Below are 26,436 nucleotides of genomic sequence, written 5' to 3' on the forward strand. Positions count from 1 at the left end.
GCTTTTAAAGGTGTTAAAGCATGCAGAGCCACCAGCACTCCCTCTGGAAAAGGCTTGACAGCGTTTCCTTATCACCAAGTGGTAACAGCTGGATCACTTAAGGAAGGCTTCGAGGATAACGGCCAACACTTCCTTCTAAATGGCTCTCTACAGCGCTTACAAGCCAGTGCCTTTGTTAGTGTATATAGTGTGTCAAAACTAAGAGTGGAAGAGTGCACGTTGAAATTTTTTTGTGACAGATTGGAATTTTTTCCACAACAAAGCCTGTATTATCCCAAATTATTCATGTAATGTTGTGCAGAGGAGGCTGTGGCGATGTGTTGCTGGGGGGAGAAACTGATAGGGTTCAAATATGTTTAAATTTGACATTTGACTTTCTCCTCAGGAGCATGAAAACTTTAAATAAACTGGAGCCATTAAGAGTGAGCTGACTAACGCATGTGCACAGGCAGTAGTCTATCTTTTTCTAGATTATAAACTGTATTTTTGCAATTTTTGACAGCTTGGTAATTATAAGACAAACCACAAAGCATGTATGTCACAGGTGTATCTTAAGAGCAATGTTGCTGTCAAAGATCAAATTAGACTTTTGACAGATCAGCCTGAATCCATACGAGGCTGTGCAAAAAACAAAACCACAGGGCAAAGAGTGACTGACACGATGACGTCTAAACAATAATAAAATATCAAAAGGAGCTAATTAAAGAACAAGGTCATGTGTTTGTAGTTGCAGAGCAGAACAAAAAGCCTTCTCAGACTCACTCCCATATCTAGGCCACTGCTCATTGTTCAGCAGACTACAGAACATAAGGATGAATCACGCACAGGCAGCCTTTCAAACTATCTTCAATCACCACAACTCTGGGCAAATTGTTACTTAACTTGTTGTGCTGGATTCGGTCCCAGATTGCCAAAAGCTACATTTTCAGTCCTGGCCACAAAACACTTAAGACTTCTGCCCCCGACCACAAACGCTTGTTTTACAAATAGAGAAAGCTGCATAAGCAATAAACATGATACAAAGCCTGGTATGTAATTTTCACAACGGGCAGTAATTGAGGGTCTCTGACTTGGGCAGAGATCTCAAACACATCCACAAACACACACACACAAAACCATATCTAATCCATGCTTGTAATCATATGCAAAGTTATCCTACTTTAGCCAACAGAGAGCAGGTTCTACAAGGAGAATTAACTTAAGTGGGGAGATGAAAGGAACGGGAGAGAAAGAGAGACAGAAGATGTGGGGCCCGACTCAGCAACAACACACGACACTCACTGTGGTAGTGGCTGAATAAATTCCTCAGAAGATGGTACTTGGTGGTGTAATCCCCAGCCTCGGATAATGGAGCATCGTAATCTGAAAGATAATGCGCTATCAGAACAGCAGGCTCGGGAGCCGGAGAGAGGCAGGGATGCCTCTTACCGTGGCAGATGCTTTCACTGTGCTCCCCTATCAAACATCTTGAGACAGCAGCGGGCCGAGACACATTTTGGGTTATCTTGACAGAAAACTGAGTTTTTTTTTTTGAGGGGAAAAAAAAAAAGGTAAAAGGTATTCAGAGGAGTAAACACAGGTATAACGACGGCTCAAGGTCAGAGGTGGTCCTCCCTGCTGTGGAGAGGTTTTTCAGAATTCTCCTCTTTTTCTCAAGAACGAGGTCATTACAATGTTAAGTACCCTAGAGGAGGATATAAAACCCATTGTACCATCTTTCATTTACATTTCCCGTGCATTTTATTAGGTAATGAATTCATTAATGCGTACTGCATATTCAAATTTTCAAACAGTTGAAGGTCAGAGGCTCAGGAGTAGGGACAGCGCCATCTACAGATATTTTTAATACCCTAATCATGTTTTAATCTCCCTCCTGTTCACGTTTTTCAAGCAGATACTTACTGGCTGTATTTTAAGAAGGTTATGTTTGATGAATATGTGCACTCCTGAGTCAAATATATTTTACAAGCTTTGTGGATACTAGTTCAACCCTGACTAATTAACCCTTTATGATATTTTTCCCAACTCAAGGGGAATTTTGATCATTTAAAAGTCACATAATTCTGGTCAGAAACAGGTTCATTACACATACCGTAGCTTGTCACCATAGGTCTCGGTGCCGGCATTCCAACTGCAAACGCTCCGCTCATGAAGCCAAAATTTGTGCCTCCGTGGAACATGTAGAGGTTGATGGACATGTCCTGTTTAAGGATCTCCCTGACCACAGGTATCATGTCTGTCAAAGAAAAAAAAAAATTCTATAATGTATCTTAATTACACTCTTAATTACAGTAAATAAATCAGAGAATAATAAATGCCCATCAACATTAAAGGTCCAGTCTGTGTGATTTAGGGGAATATATTGGCAAAAAAGGAATATAATAAATTTGTTTTCTTTGGCACATGATCACCTAATTAAAGAAGCATATTTTGGTTCACGATGAGACCATCAGAAAAACGCAGATTTTTTTTTAGGGTGAAACTGCTTTATTCAGTGTTTTTACTGGTTTACCAGGCTCATTTGTTTGGAGAAGAACAGACCCCTGAGGATAATTCAGCTCCCAGTAAAAACCTCCATAACACCTAGATCAGAAATAGGGTGAGCACACATTAAGTTACCAGAGAAAATAACTAAGCACACATTAACAGGTGCTGGGTGAGCTGCCTGTCTGCGAGGTGCCAAAAAGCTTAGGAGAAACTCTGATTTGTAACACAACATTGCTTTATTCAGTGTTTTTACTGGTTTTAATCACCTGATTTATTTGTTTCGGAGAGGAGGAGACCTCCTGGTAAAAACCTCTTAAACAATGAATACTGAAGGAATTCTAACCTGGAGAAGTTTCAGTTGGTTGCAATCTGCAATCCTCACGATCACCTTGATGCCAATGTTGGGCTATCTGTCAGCGTCTGTCGCCCTAACAGTGCAGCACACATTGCACGGTTACCCCTTACGGTCCCTGTTGGCTTTTTAGTGGCAGATTCAGCATTTTGAATCAGTGTCAACACCGCCATTGGCGATGGCGAAGCCCATCAGTGTATGAAATCACTCTGACTGGCAGTTCAGCTCAGCGCATGAGAAGAAAAACAGAAGTGAGGAAAGTAAACAAAAACCTAAAGTCAAGAGAGTGTGAGATCAAAATAAACTTGTTAGATACAGTAAGATTATTTTTCTTTAGAGACTGAGCTCTTTAGCAGAAACATTTAGTGATGGTTTGTGTTATTGTTCACTGGCTCACAGTAAAGATGCTCTGTTCTTTCAGCATTGGATTGTTTTGCTAATGTGCTAACTGGCTAACTAGTGTCAAGACAGTCTCCCTTTTTGAAAGACGATTTCAGACGAACGCCATCTGCTGTTGTGAAGAGTTATTTCCTCTAACGCAGGCCCAGATCATATGCTGTTGGCTGAAGTCTTTGTGGTGTGTTGATGTGAAAATTTTTAGCCAAGATACGGCAATGTCAGGTGACGCAGCAGGGGGCCTCAGTCGCCACTAGTTCTCTGGTCAGTTTGGTGTATCTGGGCCTGTAGACCCATTAGTTAACAAAAAAAAAAAAAAAATCAATTTGACATCAGCTTTAACAAGCCACCATTTCAATAATCCTATTGCCCTTCAATTGAAACACAGACGGACCTCAGCCACACATCTTATTACAGGTTAGAATAATTCATTACAGGGCAATGCTCACACCCATAAAAAATTGCCTACCTCCCTGCACAAATTAGCTACCTACATTTTTGCAGCGAACATAGCAGAGAAAGTAATTAAGTATTCAAATTGGACTTTAGTAGTCAAATTGGACTGACTTTAATGATTTGAATCAAGGGCATGAGCCTTGGTGAATAACAATTGAGCGGGGTGAGTGACAGAGCCGACTCGGTTGGTTTCATGGCGGTGGCACTAGCTGCGGCCAACTGCTGGGTGTGTTGCAGTGTGCAGAGCACTGAACTGTCAAGGACACGAATCCCCTCTGAATATCCCAATGTTCATTTCATAGCTGTGACACTTTCTGCGTGGTGAGGGTCTTTTTCTTTTCCTTTTTCTCATTGAGGAGAAAATATATAAGGAAGCCTTTCATTTTCAGGACATTTTTTTTGTTAAGATGTGGATGGCTGCTGGGAACGACAGAGAGTAAAAAGGAAGCTTGAGGCTCTGCACTGTGTGTCTGAAATAAGATGTTTCTGAGAGCACTCAAGTCGGTGATAGCAGAGTGTGTAGCTTCCATTAATCTTTACAATTGTGAAACAGGTGCTATAATGTATGCCAGGACTGTGCATTATACTAAAAATATAACCGCCCCGAAAGCAGCATGTGGACCATGTTATCTGGTGTGTGGGAGATATTGGAGTGTACATACTGAATGAATCTGCCGTTGGCTTTTTCACATTAATATTGTACTGGCACCCTTTATACTTCTAAGGCCCATAACAACAGCCAGGACAAGGTGATCCAACCTAAATATCTTATGGCGTATGTGTTTTTGACACATAGCTCAAACAACTGGAGGATTAATTGATTATTCAATAAGCAGAGAATTAAATTCCATTAACTGATTATTATTTATTAAGCTTTTCTCTGTATTATATCACTCCAAATTAAATATGGATTACTGACTGATGATCACGTTGGGCTCTGGGATTACGAGTACATTTTCACTTTTGTTTGGACATTTTAAAGGGTAACTGATTGATTAAAAAAAAAAAAAAATCAACAGCTTAACTGAATATAGAAACAAGCACTACTTCAGCCCTACTGAAATGTCCCCACAAAGTAAGCTAAATTACATATTTGTAAGATATTTTACATTAAAGCCCCTACAAGGAACTTTCATTTTGAGTTTATTTTGGCGACCCTGTGGACAAAAGCGGTCGTGTTTTCCCGGAATGAAGCCTACATTTCCCATGAGCTCTAGCGCGTATTGTCGTAAAGAAGCTTACCTGGCTTGCGCATGTGTTGTTCTGGGGATGAATGAAGCAACAAGACAGGAAAACTTTGCCCCAGCTCCACCTCTCCAGCGTATAAACGCCACTGCTGCCGGGGTAAACGCAGCGGTCGGCTGGTAAGGCTGAAGGCCTGTTTGGCGAGCACTTCCACGGCTTCTTGAACTGAGTATGGAGCAATGCCTCGCCTCTTTATTTCTCAGCACTCGCTGGACCCTGTCAACGCCTGGCTGGTACCTGTCGTCGGCCCGGATGAGGTGTTCCAGCCCCGCGGGCCCCTGCTCTCCTCGTCCCCGCTGGCGCGGGGTGAATCTGCGCAACCTGCGGCCTCTGTGTGTGGCTCCCCGGACAGCTAACACCGTAGACCCGCCGGCTCCTGCCAGGATTGGGCTGGTAAATGCTAGATCGCTAGCGAACAAAACGTTTATCCTGAAGGATTTCCTGACTTCCCGAGGATTGGATTTTCTCTATGTGACTGAGACGTGGCTGACTGTTGGTGAGTCCAGTGCTTTCACAGAACTTTTACCCGATGTTTGCTGCTATTTTAACTCCCCGCGGACGTCGGGTCGAGGAGGAGGAATGGCGACTATTTATAAGAGTCACTAAATGTAAGCAGCTAGGTAAGATGAAGTGTGCCATCTGAGTGCCATAAATCGCTTCGTCCTGGAAGCAACCTGCGGTGGACCCAGACACAGTTTCCTAAAGGTATGGATATACACTATACAGAAATAGCTTATCTTCACACTGATGGTCTCATTTGCTGTTCCAGGTCACGCACAGACATCAGCAGAAACGAGAGACTTTTGCATATCCAGTTAAAAGTTCCTTGTAGTGGCTTTAAGGTTAAAAGTACTCTGTCAGGGTTTTGACCTCTAGTACCACTCTGTTATGCTAGCACATGCACAAGGATGCACATAAATGTGGGGAGTGGTAGAAAGCTATAAAGTACACTTTCTGTACTGAGCAATTTTGTGGTACTTGTACTTTACTTGAGTATTTCTATTCTATGCTGTTTTATACTTCTACTCCACAACGTTAGATGGATTTTTTACTCCCCTACACTTATTTACCAGCAACTTACTTTTATTATTTTTTTTAAAAAAATGAAGATATTTTATACATAGAGAATGAAACTGATAAGACTTCATTGATAGCAATGCCATCATTCATTCTACTTATCTGTCTGAACAGAGTGTAGGTGAAATACCAGAATATTTGTAGTCTTAGTTTTTATTAAGGTTTTCTTAGTCAAAAGAAAAAAAATGTTATTTCTGCCTGCATGGCTCTAATAGGATATTTACCATCTGAAAAAAAAAAAAAAAATGTGCACCTTAATTAGAAAGCAGCGGCACGTGAGTATCTGATACATGACATTTCTGGAATTTAAGCCAATGTAGCACAGAAAGATTTTTCAGCATTTTGCTCCTGCCTCCACCTTTCAGCTACTGGAAATACTCATTTAACAGACATTACAAGCAGCACTGTTTGCATCTTTCTTTGTGAAATGAAGCCACACTTTGGACCATTTTTTTTATCCTCTCCTCCCATGACTCTCACAGCAGCAGCATAGATTCAGAGTTTGACTTCATTGTTTTGCAACTGTCAAAAATAAATGCCGGCGGGGCGTCTGTGGCTTAGTGGGTAGAGCAGGCAACAATAAAAGGAGTTAATAAGCTTGGAGACAAATGATTGTGATGGATCAGATGATTTGGAAGTGGTTTTCCATTCCCATTCCTGTTCATACATTACATATAATAACCTTTTAAATCATAATGCATTTGTTTTCACCACAATCTCCTTCTTATCAAATTATTAAAGTACATGATTTTGTCAATAATTGAGTCCTTGCCCCTTATTTTCCCAAAACATGTGGTAAGAGTCTCCTAGGAAGAGCTTGTAAGCATCGCAGGGGAGAGGGTGGTGCTCTGCTTGGCCTGCTGCCCCGACAACCTGGCCCCCGGATAAGCAGATGAAATGAGATGGATGGATGGATGGATGGATGGATGGATGGATGGATGGATATGGAAAGAATATTCCAGCCTGTTTTTAATGCAGATCTATTTGTTTTAAATAAACTGTGAAATCAAGTTTCATATTTCTATTTCAATAAATGTATCACCATAAAATTGGCCTTCAGTGCTTCTACCTTTGACACATAAGTGCACTTTGCTGAAAATACATATGCATCATAAGTAAGATTTCTAGACTGTTGTTTTGTTCCTCTTACTCAAGTAAAGGATCTGAATCCTTCTTCCACCATGGCCCGTGGGTGACATGATTCACAGTCCTGCCAATGGTTTCACACTATTCCACTACTCAACAGTTGGTGCAATGAGGAGCCAAGAAATGAAGCAATGCACCAACAAGAAGAAGAAGAAGACTGATCACAAGTAATCACGAATGTAAACAGTGTAGATTTCAAATTGTTCCAAAAATCTGCTCAGCAAATGTTTTAAGAAGAAGAAGTCTCACATGTTGTGTCATGTCTTATGTTCAGGTGCAGATGGTTAGATATTGTAGAAGATACGCAGACAGTGAGTGTATCTGCGTGTGTCTGTGCAACCACAACATATGTGGATATAGAGAAAGTGCGAAGGTATGAGATGAATGTAACTCCTACAAAGAGTAACACCTCCACCTTGGTTCGGTACAGTCAGTGAGAATCATCAGAGCACACCTTTGAACAATCCTGGACAAAGAAGTGTTTGAAAATCTGGCCTGTGAACATCAAATATATGGCCCAGAGACAAAGTCGAGAGGATGGGACACGGGCTCTGGTTTGTGATACTGGGCTCACAACCTACCATGCATGAAAAGTATAGAAATCTCTGACAAAGCCCCAAAACAAGGAAGAAATGGCCATATGCTAAGCTGTACATCCCAGCTGCACTGAGTGGGCTCTGTGCCTTTTTGTGAAGGAACCAGTGTTAGTGACACTGTCCTTACACTCAGTCTGGAGAATTTATCGTACACAACCTCCAAAGCAGGGAGCTTGTCCATACCCTGTCTTTCCCCCGGCACAGAGACTGTTTTATTCTCAGCGAAAGGGGTTTGTCTTAAACCTCTTACCCTAAGGCACTGAGACTCTGTCTTACCCTCACGACAGTCTATTCCACTGTCAGAGGTTCTGAATTGGCTCGCAACAAAAAAAACCTGTCTTGTCCTGGTCTCAAATTAACCAGTATTATCGACCTCCTGTACAGAGAGAAACTGTTTCACCCTCAGCAAAGAATCCATCAGCAGAAATCCCGTCTTACTCTCAGTTGAACACCTGTCTTAGTTTTATCAGGGATCCTACAGCTCTTTCGAAAGAAAACCTGCCTACCCATATTGAGTCAGTCTTACCGTCAGCTGTGTACACATGATGAAGGTCCCCCCAAATGTCGAACCAGCCAGACCAGTACTCCATCACCATCTTTGGCTTGTGAGGCTAGTGGGAGAGAAAATGGTCAGTTAAACAAAAGATGCATCGAGATGACCTTTCAGGTTCTTTCAGTACCTACCTGACTGCACTTGCAAACATTGAAGAAAATCTTTTTGAGATTAAAGATATACTTAGGCCACTAACTTTTACTTTTAAGGTAGATAGGTAACCAAAAAGTTTCACATGGACAGTGTATATATTGGAAAGAGCAAGGACTGACAAATTAGACTCACTTGTATTGCATCCAGATACTTGATGTCATTTGGGTTCAGTTTCTGGAAATTGATGGTTTCTAGTGCTTCAGACACAAAAAGGTAGAACAATGTTAACACAGGTAGAAAATAACAGTTCAAACTATACCAAACATGCTACAGAAAGAGCTTTATGGAATACAATTTGTTGTGAGCTGTGCTTCCCTCACATGCCTCTTCTCTTGTCATTAGAGAACCATTAAAGAGTTTCACATCACGCCTAGAACTTAATATAAAGCAACATTTTTCTTCAAATCACAAAGTTAAAAGGCATTAAAATGGTATAATGTAAGCTTCTGCATTAGGAATCAGCCAACGAGGCATCAAACTTCATCTGTTCACCTATAACATGCAAATTAGGTTTAAGAAATATGTATTTATGTAAGTACCCTGGAGGGTTTATTATACTCTGGAGGATCCTGCTTTGTAATTATGATGATGATGACAATGCATGGTTTGCAGTGATAATGAAAACAGAAATGCTCATTTCAATTAACAACAACCTTATTATGGCATTAAAACAATGTTTGCTTTTGTGTGTGCGTTAACTTTGCTTATTTGTCAAAGAAAATGATTTTTTATTGGGGCTTCACAGTGTCTGTGTCAGTGAACATGCAAAAAGAGCAACTTTCTGCAGCAACACAGAATCCTTTGTGTGCAGGTCTGAACTGCAGCTGCCTGACACCAGGCCACCCTTTGGCTCAGACCTCTTGTCATTGTGTGAAAATACAACACACCAACCATCGTACTGTGCGTGTGTGTGTGTGTGTGTGTGTGTGTGTGTGTGTGTGTGTATCTATGCACGGTCTTGTTTGTCTGTCAGCCCATTTGACAATACCTCCTTTCACTCCTCCACGCTTTAGTCCTTCCCTGTTGTCTGAGGTCAGCAGCAGCTCAGTGATGCCCCTTGACAGTAACGCCTGGAAAAATAATTGTTGATATTTTTATATTTTTTTGGAAGGGAGTGAAAAGAAGAGTGAGTGGACAATAGCAGGGGTAACAAAGTAAATTATAGCTGCTGCGCAGCAATGGTCGGGGCCAGGCAATTTTATGCAAAATTAGGCATTTCTGAGCAATACACACACACTAAAACAAAGCATATCACAACATAGAAGTTACATCATATAATTATGGCATGCCCTTCAAATTATGGATGAGTGGCTGAAGTGATCAGACTCATAATATACAAAGGAAAGAAAAAACTCAAGAACAAGAAAGTAAGAATAACATTAACTGCTAGCAATTATGAACAAACTGGCCTGATCTAGCTTAAAGCTAAACATTATCCATGGTGACAAAGATGAAACATTTTTTAAAATGTAAAAGTAGCTATTGGATAGACTCTGCATATTGACTGATAGCTAAGCCAAATAAACAGGGAAAAGAGACAAGGGATAACAGGGAAAAGTGTTGATAAAGTGTATTTGTCTCTCCGCAAAACTGCCTGGATCATAATTATTTTAACCTTGGTAGTCTCTAATCCACATCCACACTTCTATCTCACTGAGCTAATTGGCAAGTGACAGTTCATGTGTGGCTTCACAAATTGACTAAGCCAAGCATCAGGGTGCCAGACAGTAGCCATCCATGCCATGGAAAAGCAAATTTCAAAGTGAAAGTTCCAAAGCTGTAGCACATATGGTTGATTTGTTATGAATTTTCAAAGTTTTGAAATTTAGAGGCTTGCTGTAGCGCCACCATCAGGACTATTGTCTTGTGTTTCCAGTTGAGGACATCTGACATGGGACTGGACCTTTATAAAAAGTTTGGGTAGATTTCTCATATGGAAATATTGCATGAGCTGAGGCTTGAACTCACAATCTTCAACACCAAGAACCATCCTCTAGCTCACTGAGCTAATTGGCAAACGGAAATGTCACATGGAGCTTCACAAATTGACTAAGCCAGTCACCTGTGTGCAAGACAGCAGCTGTTAGTGTAAAGCCAGATTTCAAACGGCTGTCAAAAATTCACTTATTAAGACAAAAATCCGAAAATACACAAATTACATCTAGACAGCATGGAGATGTTGGTAATTTGTTTTTAACAATGATTTATTGGCTCCATAAGTGAAAAACTCATGTTTAAAAATGCCATTTTTGCATTGACTCCAATTGTTCACATTAGAGCGAAATTCAAAATGCTGTAAAAAATTCAGTTTTTGAGATAAAATTCTGATATTTTCCAAACATCATCTACCATGTCTCCAAAATTTTGTCATTTTTTTAATGAACATTGAAAATGTATTTTGCAAGAATTTGCATGTATATTTTTACAGTACCGTTTACAGTCAAACATTTTGATGCACTGTAGGCTCAATTTTCAATAAATCAAAAGTCTGTGTGAATCGTTTGTGTAGGACAGACTGAGGATGCTCTGTAGCAGGTTTGATGTCAATTGAGCAAAATTGTGGGAGGAGATAGGTTTAAGAAGTTTTACAGTTTCTGAAAAAACAGAGTGATGGACTTCATAATTTGCAATAAGTTTAAATGTAAAAAAGTTTCTTCAGTATGGGGGCTACATTTTGGTTAAAGTTGCAAATCTGTAGCACATATGGTTGATTTGTTGTGAATTTTCAAAATTTTGAACTTTAGAGGCTTGCTGTAGCGCCACCATCAGGACTATTGGCCTGTTTTTGCAGCTGAGGCAATCTGGCATGGGACTGGACCTTTGTGCTTTTGGTGATTTTTCGCGCATAGGATTTCCTCGGAAGAAGAAGAAGAAGAACATGTAGCAAAACAATAGGGTCCTGGCAGCTTAGGCTGCCCGGCCCCTAATAAGTGCACTCTCATCTATGAGCTACCAATTACCGTTGAAATAATATCCAAGTTCTGTTTCTTACCTCCTTGATGAAGGGCATGTACGAGTCATCTTCAGCATAGGAGCCATATTCATTTTCCACTTGAACCGCGATAATTGGGCCACCCTTGGAGTACTGGACATTAATTATCCAATGAAAGGACACATATTAGGGCCTGCCACCAGCTCTTGACCATTCGTTCCCTCAATACAGATACGTTTTAAAAACACTGTGAAATGGAGCAGAGTTTGTTCAATGATGCATGGAGCTGATAAAAAGGAAAACTGCCTGCTGAACTAATAAAAGGACACTTAACCCCAAAACAATTTTTTCTTCTTGCCTGTAGTGTGATTTATCAGTCTTGATTGTTTTAGTGTGAATTACTGAGTGTTGGAGATATCAGCCATAGACACGTCTGCCTTCTCTCCAATATAATGGAACTAGATGGAACTCAGCTTGTGGTGCTTAACGTGCCAAATATACATTTGAAAAACTCAACAGCAGTGTCTCCTTCCAGAAATCACAATGCGGTTACTCAAGATAATCCATAGACCTTGTTGTGAGCAGTTTCATGTGGGAACTATTTCCTTTCTACTGAACTACACCTGCCAACTATATCACTGCGCAGAAGGAAGAGTGCATCTACTCATGGACGAGAGGCTTGTGACTGTGACAGCGCGAGATGTAAACATCAATGGTGTCCTCCTCTGCTGAGCTGTAACATTAGCTAGCTCAGTGGTGCTAAGTGAGCTAGCAGTAGATACACGCTTCCTTCTGTGCAGTGATGTTGTTGGTGGGTGTAGCTGGTAGAAAGAAAATAGCTTGTATGTGAAACTGCTCACAGCAAGGTGTGGGGTAGGAGTGGGCGATATGGCCTTAAAATAATATCACAACATTTCAGGGTATTTTAGCAATAACGATATTTTTGACGATGACAAAATAGTAAAAAGAAATTGTATTATTAATTTAAGAAAACAGAGTTGCAACAAAATCAGTGATATAGTTTTACATGTCAACAGAACAGCTTGCCATCAAATATTAAGTAAAAACTAAACAAAAATGATCTGTAATTTCTTTAGTTTGTGAACAACAACAGTAAGTCAGCAGCTCCCAAATACATAAAACATACCCTGGGATCTATATTTATAGATAAACAGACAATTTCCTTCTCTTTTAGCCAAATCTTTAATTTGTTTTTCCACCTGGACCTTTATGCTCTGCCATTTCTCCTCTAATCATCACACTGTAACCTGTGACACGCTGTTATGATACCCCAACCATTGCACATACACATATATATGTAGTTTTTTGTCGAGCTGCGAGCGTCACGTAGGTTTACATTACCAAAGGTTTATGACAAAATCACTTGATGACACCAACTCCCATGTGCGCTCGGCGAGAGAGGAGAGGGAGAGACGCTGTGCTGCTGCCGGAGGAGCCACTGAATGAGTTTCCTCTGAGCAGCAACTCGTGAAAAGAGTCTAAGAAGTCCGGGGCTGTTCATAAAACATTCAGGACGCCACAGTTTGTTCCACACTACTGAAGCTGTTCCTCTTTTTGGAACCACCGCGGAGTTGGTAATAGTTTTGCTTTCAGCCATGTTTGTTGTTGCTGTGGGTAACAGTACGGCTATTTCAGCAAGTCGAAATATTACAATATATATTTTTCATATGATATTAAAAATTATACTGGTATTATCATGAATGAGATGATGTGGCACACCCCTAGTCTGTGGATCATCTTGAGTAACCGGGTCATGATTTCTGAAAAGTGACACTGTTGTTGAGTTTTTACCAAATGTCTTCTTCTATTTTTTTGATGCTTTGAGCATCACAATCTGAGTTCTATTTAGTTCCATTATATTCAAGAGAAGGCAGACGTCTCTCTGGCCAATATCTCCAACCCTTGGCAACTCACACCAAAACATCCAGATTGGTAAACAGCACTACAGGTAAGAGGAAATATTTTTTATTTTTTATTTTGAGGTGAACTGTCCCTTTGAGCTCCAGGTGGATACAATAATGAAAACACCACAAGACACCAGTTCATACATTCTAGATGTGCTGGTCTCAAAAGCTGAAAATGTCTTCGCTGTAGCAGTCATGAAAGTCATTACACTGTGTATGGGGCACTGTACTGCAAACAATGGTAAACATAATGATCACCAGCAGCTGCACTTACTGAGGAGGTAATGACAGAAATGCTGCATGCAGGGATAAAATATAACCGTGAATACAATGACTCTATTGTGAAAATATTTAAATATATTTTGGACCGAATACTTTCTGATTGCACGCATGCTGACTTGTTTTTTATAGATGTCACTGAAAAAGTGTTTGCGTCTTTGAGAAAATATGTATTTCAGTCATATTCTTTTTATACATTTGGCCTCTGGAAAATATTGTACTATGTGTGTACATCAATTAAATTAATGTTTACATTTGTTTGTGATAAAATGGAAAGTACCTGATGTGGAACAACTCTCTTAATGAGCTGATTAAAGAAGGAGTTGACTGCATCAGTGAATCCCGGGTAGGTTGTTCTCAGTTTCATGTTTCGGTCCCGTAGAAGCCAACTGCAAAGAAACCAAAACCTTTAAAATGCAAAGAAAGTAACATTTCACCAGAGTTCTTCAAAGTGCTCTTCTGTGAACTCTCTTTAGGTTTTTTTTTAAAGCTATCGAAGATAATCGCACCGACCTAAGCATGACTATCATAAAGTGCAGTGCAGGGGAAGTCATGCTTCACTGCGTGCCCCCAGAAACACTCTGTTTTGATGATTATCAAATAAATATTACCTCAACGTCACATTCCCTGGAGGCAATACCACTCCAAAAATACCTACTTCCAGTCTTTTCCCCCTCCAACATACACCCCATTATCTGTCTAAATCTATTTTGATTACAGAAATAAATGAACTCATCCTTTCAGGGAGCTGTGCCTGTCAGATTTAATTATTGTTCTTTCTACTACCTCACTAAAAGCCTGGGAAATCATCTGTGACTTTCATCTGAGTAACATAAGAGGTGTAGTTATATGATGCATAATGTCCTGTCTTAAAGTCACGCCATCTTTGTATCATACACATACAGCACTGTGAGATGGACCAATCTCACCAAGACAAACTCTTTGTTGTACAGTACGCAGCAACGCGTCTGGTGAAACTGGCCAAATAGATGACAGAGACGGCACACTTGAATTCACGTAACTAAATTATTTCCACGAGTTTAATGGATTTAGCCTGCAGCAAAGATACCGCTAACAAACAGATTACTTGACTGCGCAATTCATTTCCGAGCCAATTTAAAGGATTCATTTAGCACCCCACTGGCTATTCTAATAAATGATTTACAATGTTACTATGACTGTAACAGGGTGTGTACAGGTACCAGACAATTAAATTTAACAATTTTTAGGACCTTTTCAAGATCATTTTTCATCAGATTAGAGACTCATTTTTGGACAAACAACTGGAGCATTGCAGGTAAGTATAACGGTACGTATACACGTGGTCCTGTGCACAGGTAGGCTTCATGGTTACTAGAGTGAGTCAGGTGAATCTACATCTTGCCAGCAGGTAAATGCATGTATTAAGTAAAAGGACGGCATTAATTTCAGAGCTAGGTTTAAAGGTGTGTAACATCAGGTATATTGACTTTCACACAGGGAAGCCTGATGCATTTGACAAAAAAAAAATTAAAACATTTATAAAAGAAACTACACAATTAGGATATCACAAATTCAAATTTAACTGAATCAAATTTAAGACATTTTTCAACTTGTTAAGGACCTGCAGACAGCCTGTGTAAGGCAAATACAAAAAAATATGCAGAGCTAACACTTAATTGTGATTATTACCTTGGAAGTCCCCCTAAATCCCACTCAGCACAGATGTACGGCCCTGGACGCAGAATCACCCAGAGACCCAAGCTGGCTGCAAGGCGCAGGTAGGTTCTAAGAGAAAGGTACAAGTGTGGAGAAGGTGCAGTCAGTGAGGTCTGTTACTTTCAGTGCAGTCCATTTAAAATGTTTACTGCAGCAGATAAAAAGTGGGGACAGACAATTATTCTGAATTAAAGCAGATGTTCAGCTGCAAATGATATCTCATTATCATTAATTCTAAATTGTTTCACTCCATTATTATTTTTTTTCCATTTTCAGATCTTTTTATTTGTGACTGAGGCAACCTCTGCTTTCAGCGCCAGACTTGACAGCAAGCGGCACATTTGATGAATTGATGCCGTCTTATCAATAAATCAAGTATCAGTGATACTGACTGAGTGCACAGCTAATTAATCAAAAGCATTTCTTGAGGGTAAATGTACACCCTCTCAGTGGTATCGAATTATAAGACTGTGGAAAGCTGAGCCGCGCTGTGATGCAACAGTGCCATCTGCAGGACTGCCTTTTGTCGTTCCTCACTCTAAATCCAGCTGATCCTCAAAGTTGAACACCCCTCGCTCAGGCTCGTGCAGGTTCCACGGCACATATCTGAAAAAAAAAAAAGTGGAAGTAAAAGACATTTTTATGTGTGTGTGCTTTAAGTATTTTGGTGGTAGTGAACTCCATGGTTTTTAAGACTGCATTAGTTTCTTGTAAAAATATATATATCACAACATCCTTGTGTTTTCTCATGCCTCATTAATTTTGTCTGCTCTACTCTGCTTTACTCAAGTGCTATTTGATCTGTGTATAATCCAGTAAAACAACTCTCTGACACAGTTCATCCTGCTGCTTTGAGGTACACGGTATCCAACCAGCCATGAGTTGCAGTGGGAGCCTACGTCGTGAGAGTATTCAGGCCACAGGCCTTCATCTTCAGCAGCCGGTCCTCCCAGTAGGCTCTGGGGACACGGAAGTAATGGATGGAGCCTCCCAGGATGCGGAGGGGCTTTCCCTCCAGAGTGAACTGAGACGAGTTGGCCCTCAGACCTTCCGCACGGCTCATTCTTCCTACTTCAAGGCGATTCCTAGGGGGGCAAAACACAGTTTGCAACTGAAAAAGACTTTGTTGAGCAAGTGCAACAGGACTGGAGGCCATGAAGACACTAGAGACATATTTCTATGGGAAGCGAGCTTGTGGTTGAGCTAAATATACAGTATAAAGGTCCAGTGTGTAAAATTCAGGGGGCTTACTGGTAGAAATGGAATGTAATATAAAGAGTATATTTTCTTCAGTTTATAATCACCTGAAAATAAGAACCAGGTTTTTGTTATCTTGGAATGATCCGTTTATATCTACATAAGGAGCGGATCCTCGTTTATAGAAATCGCCATGCTGCACCGCCATTTTTCTACAGTAGCCCAGGACTAACAAACCAAACACTGACTCCAGACAGGGCCATTCATGCTTTTGAAATGGACACCATAGTTAGAAACCCCTCTACAATGAGCAGTAGGGCTGCAACGATTAGTCGACTACTTGATGACTAATTGACTATAAAAATAATCGGTGACTATTTTAGTAGTTGCATATTCGGTTTGAGTCATTTTTAGAAAAGTACTATAAAAGTACTGCAAAATACTCTTATTGCAGCTTCTTACATTCAGATAGTGGCAGCTTTACACACTCTCCCATGACGGTGAACTAAAACCCTTAGATGACATAATTTTGTGGTTTGGAAAAAAGACAGACAGACTTTTTCCATCTTTTAACACATTTTTCGATAAAATGATTACTCAGCTAATCTAAGAAATAATCGTCAGATTAGTCGACAATGAACATAATCGTTAGTTGAAGCCCTAATGAGCAGCGAAAAACTCTGATTTGTAACATGAAACTGCTTTATTCAGTGTTTATAACGGTTTTAATCACCTGGTCTGTTTGGTTTAGAGAGGAAAAGACCTCTGCAGATAATTCGGCTCCTGATATAAACATCCTGGAACATGACTGAAGGAATTGTAGCCATGAGAAGTTTCAGCTGGTGGCAATCTGCAATCCTCACCGCTAGACGCCACTAAATCCCCCTAAATCTTACACACTGAACCTTTAAACCTGATGCACCTGCTCAGAAATCATGGTGGCAGAAGTTGTGTGCCACTCCTGTGTGTTATCACTGCATATGAATGTAATCATAACACCAGAGGCACAACCTCTTCTTTGTCATCATGCAAGGCTCAGTTCTAGCTCCCTGTCCTAAAGGCATTTGATTTCGAAAATGAATCAAATTAATATAAAAGGAAGATAATTATCTCCCTGATTCAATATGGGAAAATGCACTTACATGGTGTCATGAGCTCAAAACAGCACAAACTAAAGTCTAACACGGTGACAGGTGACTTTATGTGCAACCCTAGTCATGTCCAATGTCCACAGGTCAGCAGGTGAGTGAGGTCAGAGTTCACATACAGCTTGGCTGGTTTCATAGCTGAGTCCACACTTCTGCACACAGGCAGTGACATAACAAGTCAAACAAACTAATGCACAGTGGAATAGACAGATGTCTCAGCTTACCTTGTGAGCTCATAAGCGATTAACAGTCCGACAGCAAAGCACAGCAGAAGACAGGATCTCCTCTTTAATGACAGACGACGCCCCACCATTGATATTTCCATGTGTGGCCATAAAACAGGACTTCAGTAACGTTAGGAGTTGCTCCCTGCACGCTTCCTCAGTTTATGCGCATTTGTGTACATGTCTTGTGGTACGACTTTATCATGTAGACAAAACCAGTTTTGCAAAACCTGTCTGACCTGACACGAGGGCATGTTATGATAACGCCAAAGTTGATCTACCCCACATCTAGGCGACGCAGCGCCAGGTTATAGCCTATGTAACGTTTCTTCCGGGATTAAAAGTTGAAAGAAAACGAAACTTGGTCTGAAAAAATTCAATTGTAGTTTTCCATAGTTGCAGGTAGTGTGACCAGTACCTGTTATCAAAGGAAGTTGGCGTTAGAAGTTGTCCCGAAGTGACGTTACACGTAAACACCCGAGTGTGCAGCCGCCCTGGTCTAGGGACCGTCGCACAATTACGCTGCTGAACAAACGCGGAAAATTGAAATTATCCTTACCCTCCCTTGCTTTGTATTCTTTTTTAGTTAAAGAATAAAAAATAAATAAAAAGTTTGGGTACGAGAATATAATGTATATAAGAATATCTATTTATATTAATGGTTGTGAATGAGTTTGGGATAGAAAATTTTCAAGGGGGTCGGATAAGATAAGTGTACAGTTCTGCCTACTCCTTTTTTGTCTGTTGATGTCTTGTTTTTATTTATTTTTTATTTTTCTCAAAACAAAGTCATTCATTCACTCAAGAATATATATTTTTTTTCTATTACATGCCAAAGTTAAGAGGGAATATCGTTTTTACGTCCATCCATTTAATATCATTATTCTCCAGCTACTTTTTAATGACTGTCTTTTTGGGCAAATAAAAGTAATAGCCTGCCCCACAGTCTCCTTCAGTCTGAGTTCCTAAGATCCGTTTTTAATGAGGGGTGAAATTAAATTTCGTCTTGCATGTGGGTTGTTGATGTCGTACCTTTTGATCAGTCAGTTCTTTTCATTATTATTATTATTATTATTATTATTACAATTATACATTTGTTTTCCGGAGGTTCCTATCCTGCTGGGGGTCATGGGACCTTGGAGCGTATCCCACCTGACATTGGGTGAGAGGCGGGCTACACCCTGAACAGGTTAACAGACTATCACAGGGCTGACACATAGAAACAGACAACCACTGATGCTCACAGTCACACCTACAGGCAATTTAGAGTCACCAGTTAATCTGCATGTCTTTGGACTGTGGGAGGAAGCTGGAGTACCTGGAGGAAACCCACACTGACACAGGGACATGCAAACTTATAATTGCATATTATATTTTAACTGCCCATTCCAATATCTCTGCCATACAATCTGCTTAATTTTGTGACATATAATGGGAGAACAGAACATTTTCAACAACAGTGTCAAGAATGTGGTACTTAGGCAAAGACCAAGGGTCTGTTCAGCTGTAATCTGTATTTGCAAATTGCATTTATGTGTCAGCAGTGACACTATTGAATATTTCTCTCTGATAAAACATATATATTATGTAGATCTAAGATGTATTATAATCTGTGAAGTTGTTTAACAACTCTTGTTGGCAAAATTATATGTTTGTCTTCTGTTGTCAGACAAAAACATATTATTGTTTGCTTTTTTGCGGTTTTGACTTTTTATCTTATCGGTAGTCATAAAAAGTTGATGTGCTCTAAGGAGCAAAAAAAAAAAAACAATCACATTGGGGCAGAGAGGAAAAACAACATGACACACACAACACACACACTCACTCGTGCTATTACACACTAACTTGTGACCACAGTCACACATAGTGTCTTATTTCAAAGCTGTGCCTGCATTTAGAACCATGTACAGGGTATCAGCGTACATGCTTTGTGTAAACTATATCATGAGGGCAACATTGCCGTATACAAAGTAATGCCTCCCTTCTCTGACTGAGAGAGGGAGGGAGAGAAAGAGACAGAGCACTATTATATTTTTTGTTCTAGAACAACAATAGTTTCCCTTATCCACAGTGTTTGAGGCCTCCCAGCACCATCCTCCCTTCAAATGCTCCCTGGCAAACTCAGCTTCAAGGTACAGCAATGTTTTTGATGTAGCTGGGATTTTAAATCATCCTGCATTTGGGACTTTCATGTCAAGTCTTGGTGAGTTTTTATTTTCGTTTTGCTCATAGAAAAATAACATTTATTTTGTGCCAGTCATAGTCATACTATATGCATATGCATCATTTGTAATAGCTGTTTGTAAGGTTTTATTACAGTAACACATGTACACCGTTGAATTATATTATCCAGCATGTATGACCTGCTGCAGATGCTGAGCTTTTCACAATATTTTCTTATCTAACAGTTATTTCCCCACCAGGCATCACCCTGAAGTGAGAAGAATGAGCCGTGTGGAGGGTCTGCGAGCCGACTCATCTCAGTTCACTCTGGAGGGAGAGCCTTTCCTCATCCTGGGGGGCTCCATCCATTATTTCCGTGTCCCCAGAGCCTACTGGGAGGACCGACTGCTGAAGATGAAGGCCTGTGGCCTGAATACTCTCACGACGTAGGCTCCCACTGCAACATGACAATGCCTCACATCACAGGATTGTCACTATTGTGTTGCTGGAGAGGGTCAAACACAAATCAGATTAAATCAAATGCCTGTCTGTATGAAATGGCGTATTAGTTCACTTTGAAATGAAATAGAAAGAAAGCAAATATATGGATTTTTTTACCAGCTGCTGGACCACACTGTTGTGTATAAGCTACAAAGAATTGTTTTCTGCTTTGCTCTTTCAGGTATGTGCCATGGAATCTGCATGAGCCTGAGAGAGGAACATTCAACTTTCAAGATCAGCTGGACCTCAAGTAAATCTTTAATGTTCAGTTTCTTCTTTGTAGACAGTAAATATTCCCCAAACACATGCAGTGTGGTTATTTTTGAACTGAAGCAGAAGGTCTCTCTGCCTTTCTCAGGGCCTACGTCGCTCTAGCAGCAGAGATGGGTCTGTGGGTGATCCTGCGTCCTGGACCTTACATCTGCGCTGAATGGGACCTGGGCGGGTTGCCTAGGTAACACCATCTGGCCATTGCTTTAAAACATTGCCATATATAAGCAGTATGCCAAGAAACTGTTCTTGTGTTTCTTTCAGCTGGTTGTTACAAGATAAAGACATGCAGCTGAGGACCACTTATCCTGGATTTGTAGATGCTGTCAACCTCTACTTTGACAAGCTTGTCTCAGTTATCAAACCTCTCATGGTAAGTCAGACCCAAAGTTGTGTTATGATATTTCCTGAAACACACATTTATTTTCCATGTTTGCTTTCTCAGTTTGAGGAGGGAGGCCCGATCATTGCAGTCCAAGCTGAAAATGAGTATGGATCATATGCCAAAGATGAGGACTACATGCCATTTATAAAGAACGTGAGTTCACTGATGTATTGTAATATTTCTTTTTTACTGAGTTTTACATTAAGATATTATGCAAAACATATTTTTGTCTTCTCCTACAGTGTCTCGAGTCCAGAGGGATCAAGGAGCTCCTGCTGACTTCAGACAACTGGGAGGGTCTGAGATGTGGAGGGATGGAGGGAGGTAATGGAGATAACAAAAAGGAAAACGAGGACTGCCTAAAATATTTGTTTTTACTGTATTGTAACTTAGTTTTATTGTGCTTGAATTTATTCTCCTTATATGAATATTTTCTATTCATGATGTAGTTTGACTTTGTCCTTCCTTTGATCTAAATCTCGCTCATTTCAGTTCTTCAAACGATAAACCTGCAGAGACTGTCGTTCGGAGCAATCCAGCACTTAGCTGACATACAGGTAAAAGATCATGGGTAGCTTTGTAGCTTATTACTTCGGAGGAAAAATCTTTGTTGTTTATATTAGCATAATGTTTAGTATTTTGCAAGAGCACTGGCTAAAAGTTTAAAAAGAAAATGTTGGATGATTTTGTCATTAAAGCCTTGCTATGACTTCAATTACAGTGCAGGCATGTGTTCTGTTTTGTGTAGCCCCAGAAACCTCTAATGGTGATGGAGTACTGGTCCGGCTGGTTTGACGTCTGGGGAGAACATCACCATGTGTTCCATGCTGAGGGTATGGACACACATTTTTTAACTGTCTTTATTTTCCACTGAACAGTTTTGCTCATTTTCAGCATCACTCTGCATCCCATTTATCCTGTTACACACTTACAAGCTTCACAACGGTCAACGTCTGATTTCAGACATCCAGAATGTCGCTCAGGTATTGCTCAAGGACACTTCAACTGACGGAAGAGAGCCTTACTTAACCACTCATTCATTGCTGCATATTGCTCTTTGGCTCACTCTCTGTATTGTGTCATCACTCGATTTGCAGATATGCTTGCCGTTGTGTCAGAGATCCTGGCAAGAGGTGTCTCCATTAATCTGTACATGTTCCATGGGGGAACCAGCTTTGGTTTCATGAATGGAGCGATGGACTTTGGCACCTACAGGCCTCAGGTCACCAGTTATGGTTGGTAGGAATTACCCCAGGGCTCAGAGACCAGAGAACAAAGGATGTGTCAAGATTTTTAATGAATATGATTCCCCTTAACAAATGCATTGCTTCTTATATGTAAATGTTTTCATTGCAGATTACGATGCTCCGCTCACTGAGGCCGGAGATTGCACCCCTAAATATCACCTCTTGAGGACTTTATTCAGCCAGTACCACTGTAATGCCTGTTTAAGCTTCCATATGCAATGATTGGATGAGTTATTATCATAAATGTTATGATAATATGTACATCTAGCATGTAATTTGATGAGTTTTGATTGCTTTTATTGCCCAGAGTAATTGAGTCTGTCATAATTAGCATCAATTAAATGTTCTTGCCAATTTCTGCTCCAGCTGAGCCTCTTCCTGAAGTACCCTCTCCTCAGGAGAGGAGCGCATACCACCCTGTTGCCATCCAGCAGCACCTGTCACTGTGGGACAGCCTGCACTTCACTGACAAGGTGGGGTACCGACAGAAAACATGTAACAGTTGATCATATAGTGGAAAATGAAAATGTTTTATCCATACCATCGGATATATAAAGGGGCCTGCTGGGGTGAGAGCAAGCTGTAAGCTGTGGTGAGCTTCAGACAGACAGAACATCTCTGTCATCAGCCTATGTGTCTGTGTCTGTGTTTCCACTTGTGTAGAGATGTAGCAACATGCTGCTCATGCTTAAGACAGATGTCTCACACCTGGCAGCTCGGGTTTGGTCATGCATCACGGTGTCAACACACCTGCTATTTTTTAAAGAAGTATCTGTCATATGCTGATATGTTATTCCAAGTGTGTTGCAGTGTCATGCATGCACACGTATATGATGGTATCTTGCCCTGCCTGTAAAACCACACTAATACAAAATTAATTTCATTGTTTTCAGAGATCTGATGTTTACTGTGCTCTGTCAGACTCCTGTATCTAATACCCGTAGGTGTTTGATTATTCATCCAGCCATACAGGTCAGAGAGACCAGTGAACATGGAGAATCTACCTGTCAACAATAACAATGGGCAGTCGTATGGTTACACACTGTATGAAACCACCATCACCAGTGGAGGAACCCTCAACTCCAGGAACAACATCAGAGACAGAGCACTGGTGAGGATATACACACTGACCCACACACAGAAACAGTGCATGCAAAAACAGTTTTAAAAATGTATCTTCTGAGGTTATACATAATCCTACCATTGTAACTTTACATGTTGTCTAGGTTTTCGTCAACAGACAATGTGTTGGCAGTTTGGACTACAAGACTCATGAACTGGCACTCCCTGATGTAAAGGTACTGACTACTTTTTATGTCCGTTCTTAGCTGTGCATGCCATGAAACATGCATTTTAAATTTTATAGAATATAACTTTGACTCATATCTTTGGCTAGGGTTAGTCACCAAAGTGCAAGTGTCCCTGTGTCTAAATCATCCCAGGAATAATTTTCTGAGGAGCTTGAAACCTGTCTGCAAATTGACGTGTCCCTGAGCTAGACACTGAACCCCAAGTTGCTCTCAGTGGGTAGGCCAGCACCCTCATAGTGTGTGGATGAGTGAATGACAGGCAAATTAAAGTGGAGTGAATTGCCAAAGCGCTGAATGCATCCATTTAGCATTGTCTTTGGAGTAAAGGAATTTTCGACATAATATAGATGGTTTTGGTCACTGTTCATGTCTGTTACACATAGTCAAAGGTGCTCATCTTACAAGCAAGTAATTTAGTCCAGTATCAGCTTGCAAAGCAAAAAAAATATATAAAAGAAAAGAAGAGAAACGATAATGACAGTGCATGTTTTCATCCATTGAGGATAGCAGGACAGAACAGTATCCACTTCATGCAAAATTATTGCCAGATTTATTCGTCTTAATCAATGTCTTTATCTGCAGGATCATGATTAATCCATCCAGTGCAGCAACAGATGGGTCATTGTCTCATTGTGGTAACTTTTCTTTTTTTTTTACTAAATAACTTCCAAATGTTTTGTGCATTGAAGGGAGAGAAGACATTGAGCTTGCTTGTGGAGAACTGTGGAAGAGTGAATTACGGGAAAGCTCTGGATGAACAGCGCAAAGGTATTCTGCCTTCAAACATCAGTGTCTTGTGCTGTGCCATACATTGGTTCTTTTGCTTTTTTCAGTCATCTAAAATCAGGAATATCGTTCCTGTGAATTGCTACTGAATATGCCAGACCTGGACTGTTCATACTGGAAGAAAGTATCGTAATAGTTTGGATCATTTTGCTTGGACACTGAAAACTAATATCAAGTTCACTTAAACAAGTCAAATCACTGCTACTGTGTAAACCTGACATTGCTATGCTTTGTGGCCTCATGCATCGCCCTCTGACTGTAGAAGAAAGCACACCAAAACCGCATGCTAGTAAGGCTGCATTGTACATTTTTGCCTCATTTTGTCTTGCAGGTATTGTGGGGGACATTGTGTTGAATCACACCCCTCTGAGAGGATTTACCATCTTCTGTCTAGATATGAAGCCAGGCTTCATGAAAAGGTTGGTTAACTGAATTTCATTTTTCATTCTGTTAAATGGGCAGTAATAGACATTTGCTGACTGTAAATTAAAAGGCAGATTCATCCTGAGTTTTATATGCTAATAGGTCGCTGGTCATACTTATAAAACAGCATTGCTTATTTACTGTGCAAATTTAACTTCATTTTAGTGTTAACTGGTGTGGGTATATGACTACCTGCCTTTATCTACAGTTTATGCACACACACAAATAGAATAGTTCATATGTTTACTCTGTATGTGGAGTGAAAAGCACCCTGGAAATTGTGAGAAATCCCAAGTCCGATGAAGCAGATCAGTGAACCAAAGCCCAACACGACTATCCAAAAACAAAAATCCCTTTATTGCAGAATTCAGTTACTACATTTGCCACATGCTTCTTGCCTCATAGCGTCCTGATTGTTTTTAGTTTCATGTGATTACAGTGAGTGTTTCACGGATGTTTGATCTTGTTTCAGGTTAATGAGTTCAGGTCAGTGGAAGTCTGACTTCAAGTCGTCCATTCCTGGATTTTTCCAGGCCAGGCTGAATGTGGATGGCCCTCCCAGAGACACCTTCATCAAACTTCCTGTTAGTTATCTTTTATGATAAACTGCATCTTTAACTGCTGATAAATTTGTATTAGCTCTACTATTACTTATATTTCAAAATGGTCTATTATTTATAACACAGTACTTTGTATGCATGCTTAGTGAAATCAAATGCAATATTAATCAGCGTCTTAGTCTTTCTGTTACATCTGTATTTGCGCTCTAATTGAGACATTTTGAAACAGACTGAATATATTTAAAACATTCTGATGCCTCAGTGTTTTACTGCAGTTAAGTGGAATTTAATTACAGTCTGAAAACACACTGTCCACACTGCTGATCATACCCGTGCATCCATCCACAGGGTTGGAGTAAAGGAGCGGTGTTTGTCAATGGGCAGAACCTTGGACGCCACTGGTTTATTGGCCCCCAGCATTTCCTTTATCTCCCAGGACCTTGGCTCAGAAGTGGAGAGAATCAGGTAAACCCATAATAAAATGAAACATTATGGTTTTGTTTGACTTTTAGTGAGGTGAAGTTCACCTCTGCTTGCTATTTCTGCTTGGATGATTTGTGTCAGATTGTGTGTGGGTACAATATGTCATAATTTTTTATGTTCTCTTTCAGATTATTGTTTTCGAGGAACAAAAAGCGGATGACAAAATACTGTTTGCTGAGAATCCTAATCATGGAAAGACAATTGATGTTTACAAAATGCCATTTTGCACTTTGCTGTGAAAATACAGTAACACAACATGCACTTTTACACACACACACACACACACACATAAGGGGACAGTTTATTGATACCTGCAGCTATTGTCAATTATGTAAACCATTAATTTACTAACCATAACTGCTACTGTACAACAGTATGTTTTTTTTGCCTGAAAGGTTAAATAAATGTCACATGTTGCCATTGATTCTGTTGTCTTAATCCAAT

At 40.2% G+C, this 26,436-nt stretch overlaps 2 protein-coding genes across 3 annotated transcripts in view; one reads left to right on the forward strand and one right to left on the reverse strand.

The window, feature by feature from the left end:
• Positions 1-18,366, reverse strand: part of LOC125888876 (beta-galactosidase-1-like protein 2) — a 30,786-nt gene extending 12,420 nt beyond the window's left edge. Inside the window, exons 1-11 of one of the 2 annotated variants that reach the window (XM_049576508.1) lie at positions 17,865-18,366; positions 16,195-16,380; positions 15,833-15,901; positions 15,269-15,364; positions 13,878-13,986; positions 11,454-11,546; positions 9,450-9,531; positions 8,594-8,658; positions 8,282-8,366; positions 2,093-2,236; positions 1,282-1,362 (exon numbers count right to left, since the gene is read on the reverse strand). In XM_049576508.1, coding sequence (XP_049432465.1) covers positions 1,282-1,362; positions 2,093-2,236; positions 8,282-8,366; positions 8,594-8,658; positions 9,450-9,531; positions 11,454-11,546; positions 13,878-13,986; positions 15,269-15,364; positions 15,833-15,901; positions 16,195-16,380; positions 17,865-17,965 — 1,111 coding nt within the window. In that variant the 5' untranslated portion in view covers positions 17,966-18,366. Of the gene's footprint in view, positions 1-1,281; positions 1,363-2,092; positions 2,237-8,281; positions 8,367-8,593; positions 8,659-9,449; positions 9,532-11,453; positions 11,547-13,877; positions 13,987-15,268; positions 15,365-15,832; positions 15,902-16,130; positions 16,381-17,864 lie in introns of those variants that run through there. The other variant, XM_049576509.1, reaches the window with a different exon arrangement.
• Positions 18,367-19,984: 1,618 nt separating this feature from the next.
• On the forward strand, positions 19,985-26,393 carry LOC125888877 (beta-galactosidase-1-like protein 2). Its single transcript, XM_049576510.1, has 19 exons — positions 19,985-20,067; positions 20,273-20,473; positions 20,710-20,778; positions 20,887-20,982; positions 21,063-21,171; positions 21,244-21,336; positions 21,426-21,507; positions 21,676-21,740; positions 21,932-22,016; positions 22,281-22,418; positions 22,540-22,620; positions 22,797-22,903; positions 23,395-23,541; positions 23,657-23,728; positions 24,430-24,508; positions 24,858-24,945; positions 25,422-25,533; positions 25,858-25,974; positions 26,121-26,393. The coding sequence occupies exons 2-19, from the start codon at positions 20,310-20,312 to the stop codon at positions 26,229-26,231; spliced, it is 1,815 nt and encodes a 604-aa protein (XP_049432467.1). The 5' UTR covers positions 19,985-20,067; positions 20,273-20,309; the 3' UTR covers positions 26,232-26,393.
• The last annotated feature ends 43 nt before the right edge of the window (positions 26,394-26,436 follow it).

The sequence above is a fragment of the Epinephelus fuscoguttatus genome, linkage group LG5 (assembly GCF_011397635.1).
Source record: "Epinephelus fuscoguttatus linkage group LG5, E.fuscoguttatus.final_Chr_v1".
In the NCBI taxonomy this organism is placed as follows: domain Eukaryota; kingdom Metazoa; phylum Chordata; class Actinopteri; order Perciformes; family Serranidae; genus Epinephelus; species Epinephelus fuscoguttatus.

What these genes read in the sequence shown, in the direction of transcription:
- LOC125888877 (XM_049576510.1), top strand. Translation starts at nt 20,310, where the DNA reads ATGAGCCGTGTGGAGGGTCTGCGAGCCGACTCATCTCAGTTCACTCTG. An exon ending in GGCCTGAATACTCTCACGAC is followed by an intron (nt 20,474 to 20,709) that starts GTAGGCTCCCAC and finishes TTGCTCTTTCAG; the next exon opens with GTATGTGCCATGGAATCTGC. An exon ending in GCCTGCACTTCACTGACAAG is followed by an intron (nt 22,904 to 23,394) that starts GTGGGGTACCGA and finishes TTATTCATCCAG; the next exon opens with CCATACAGGTCAGAGAGACC.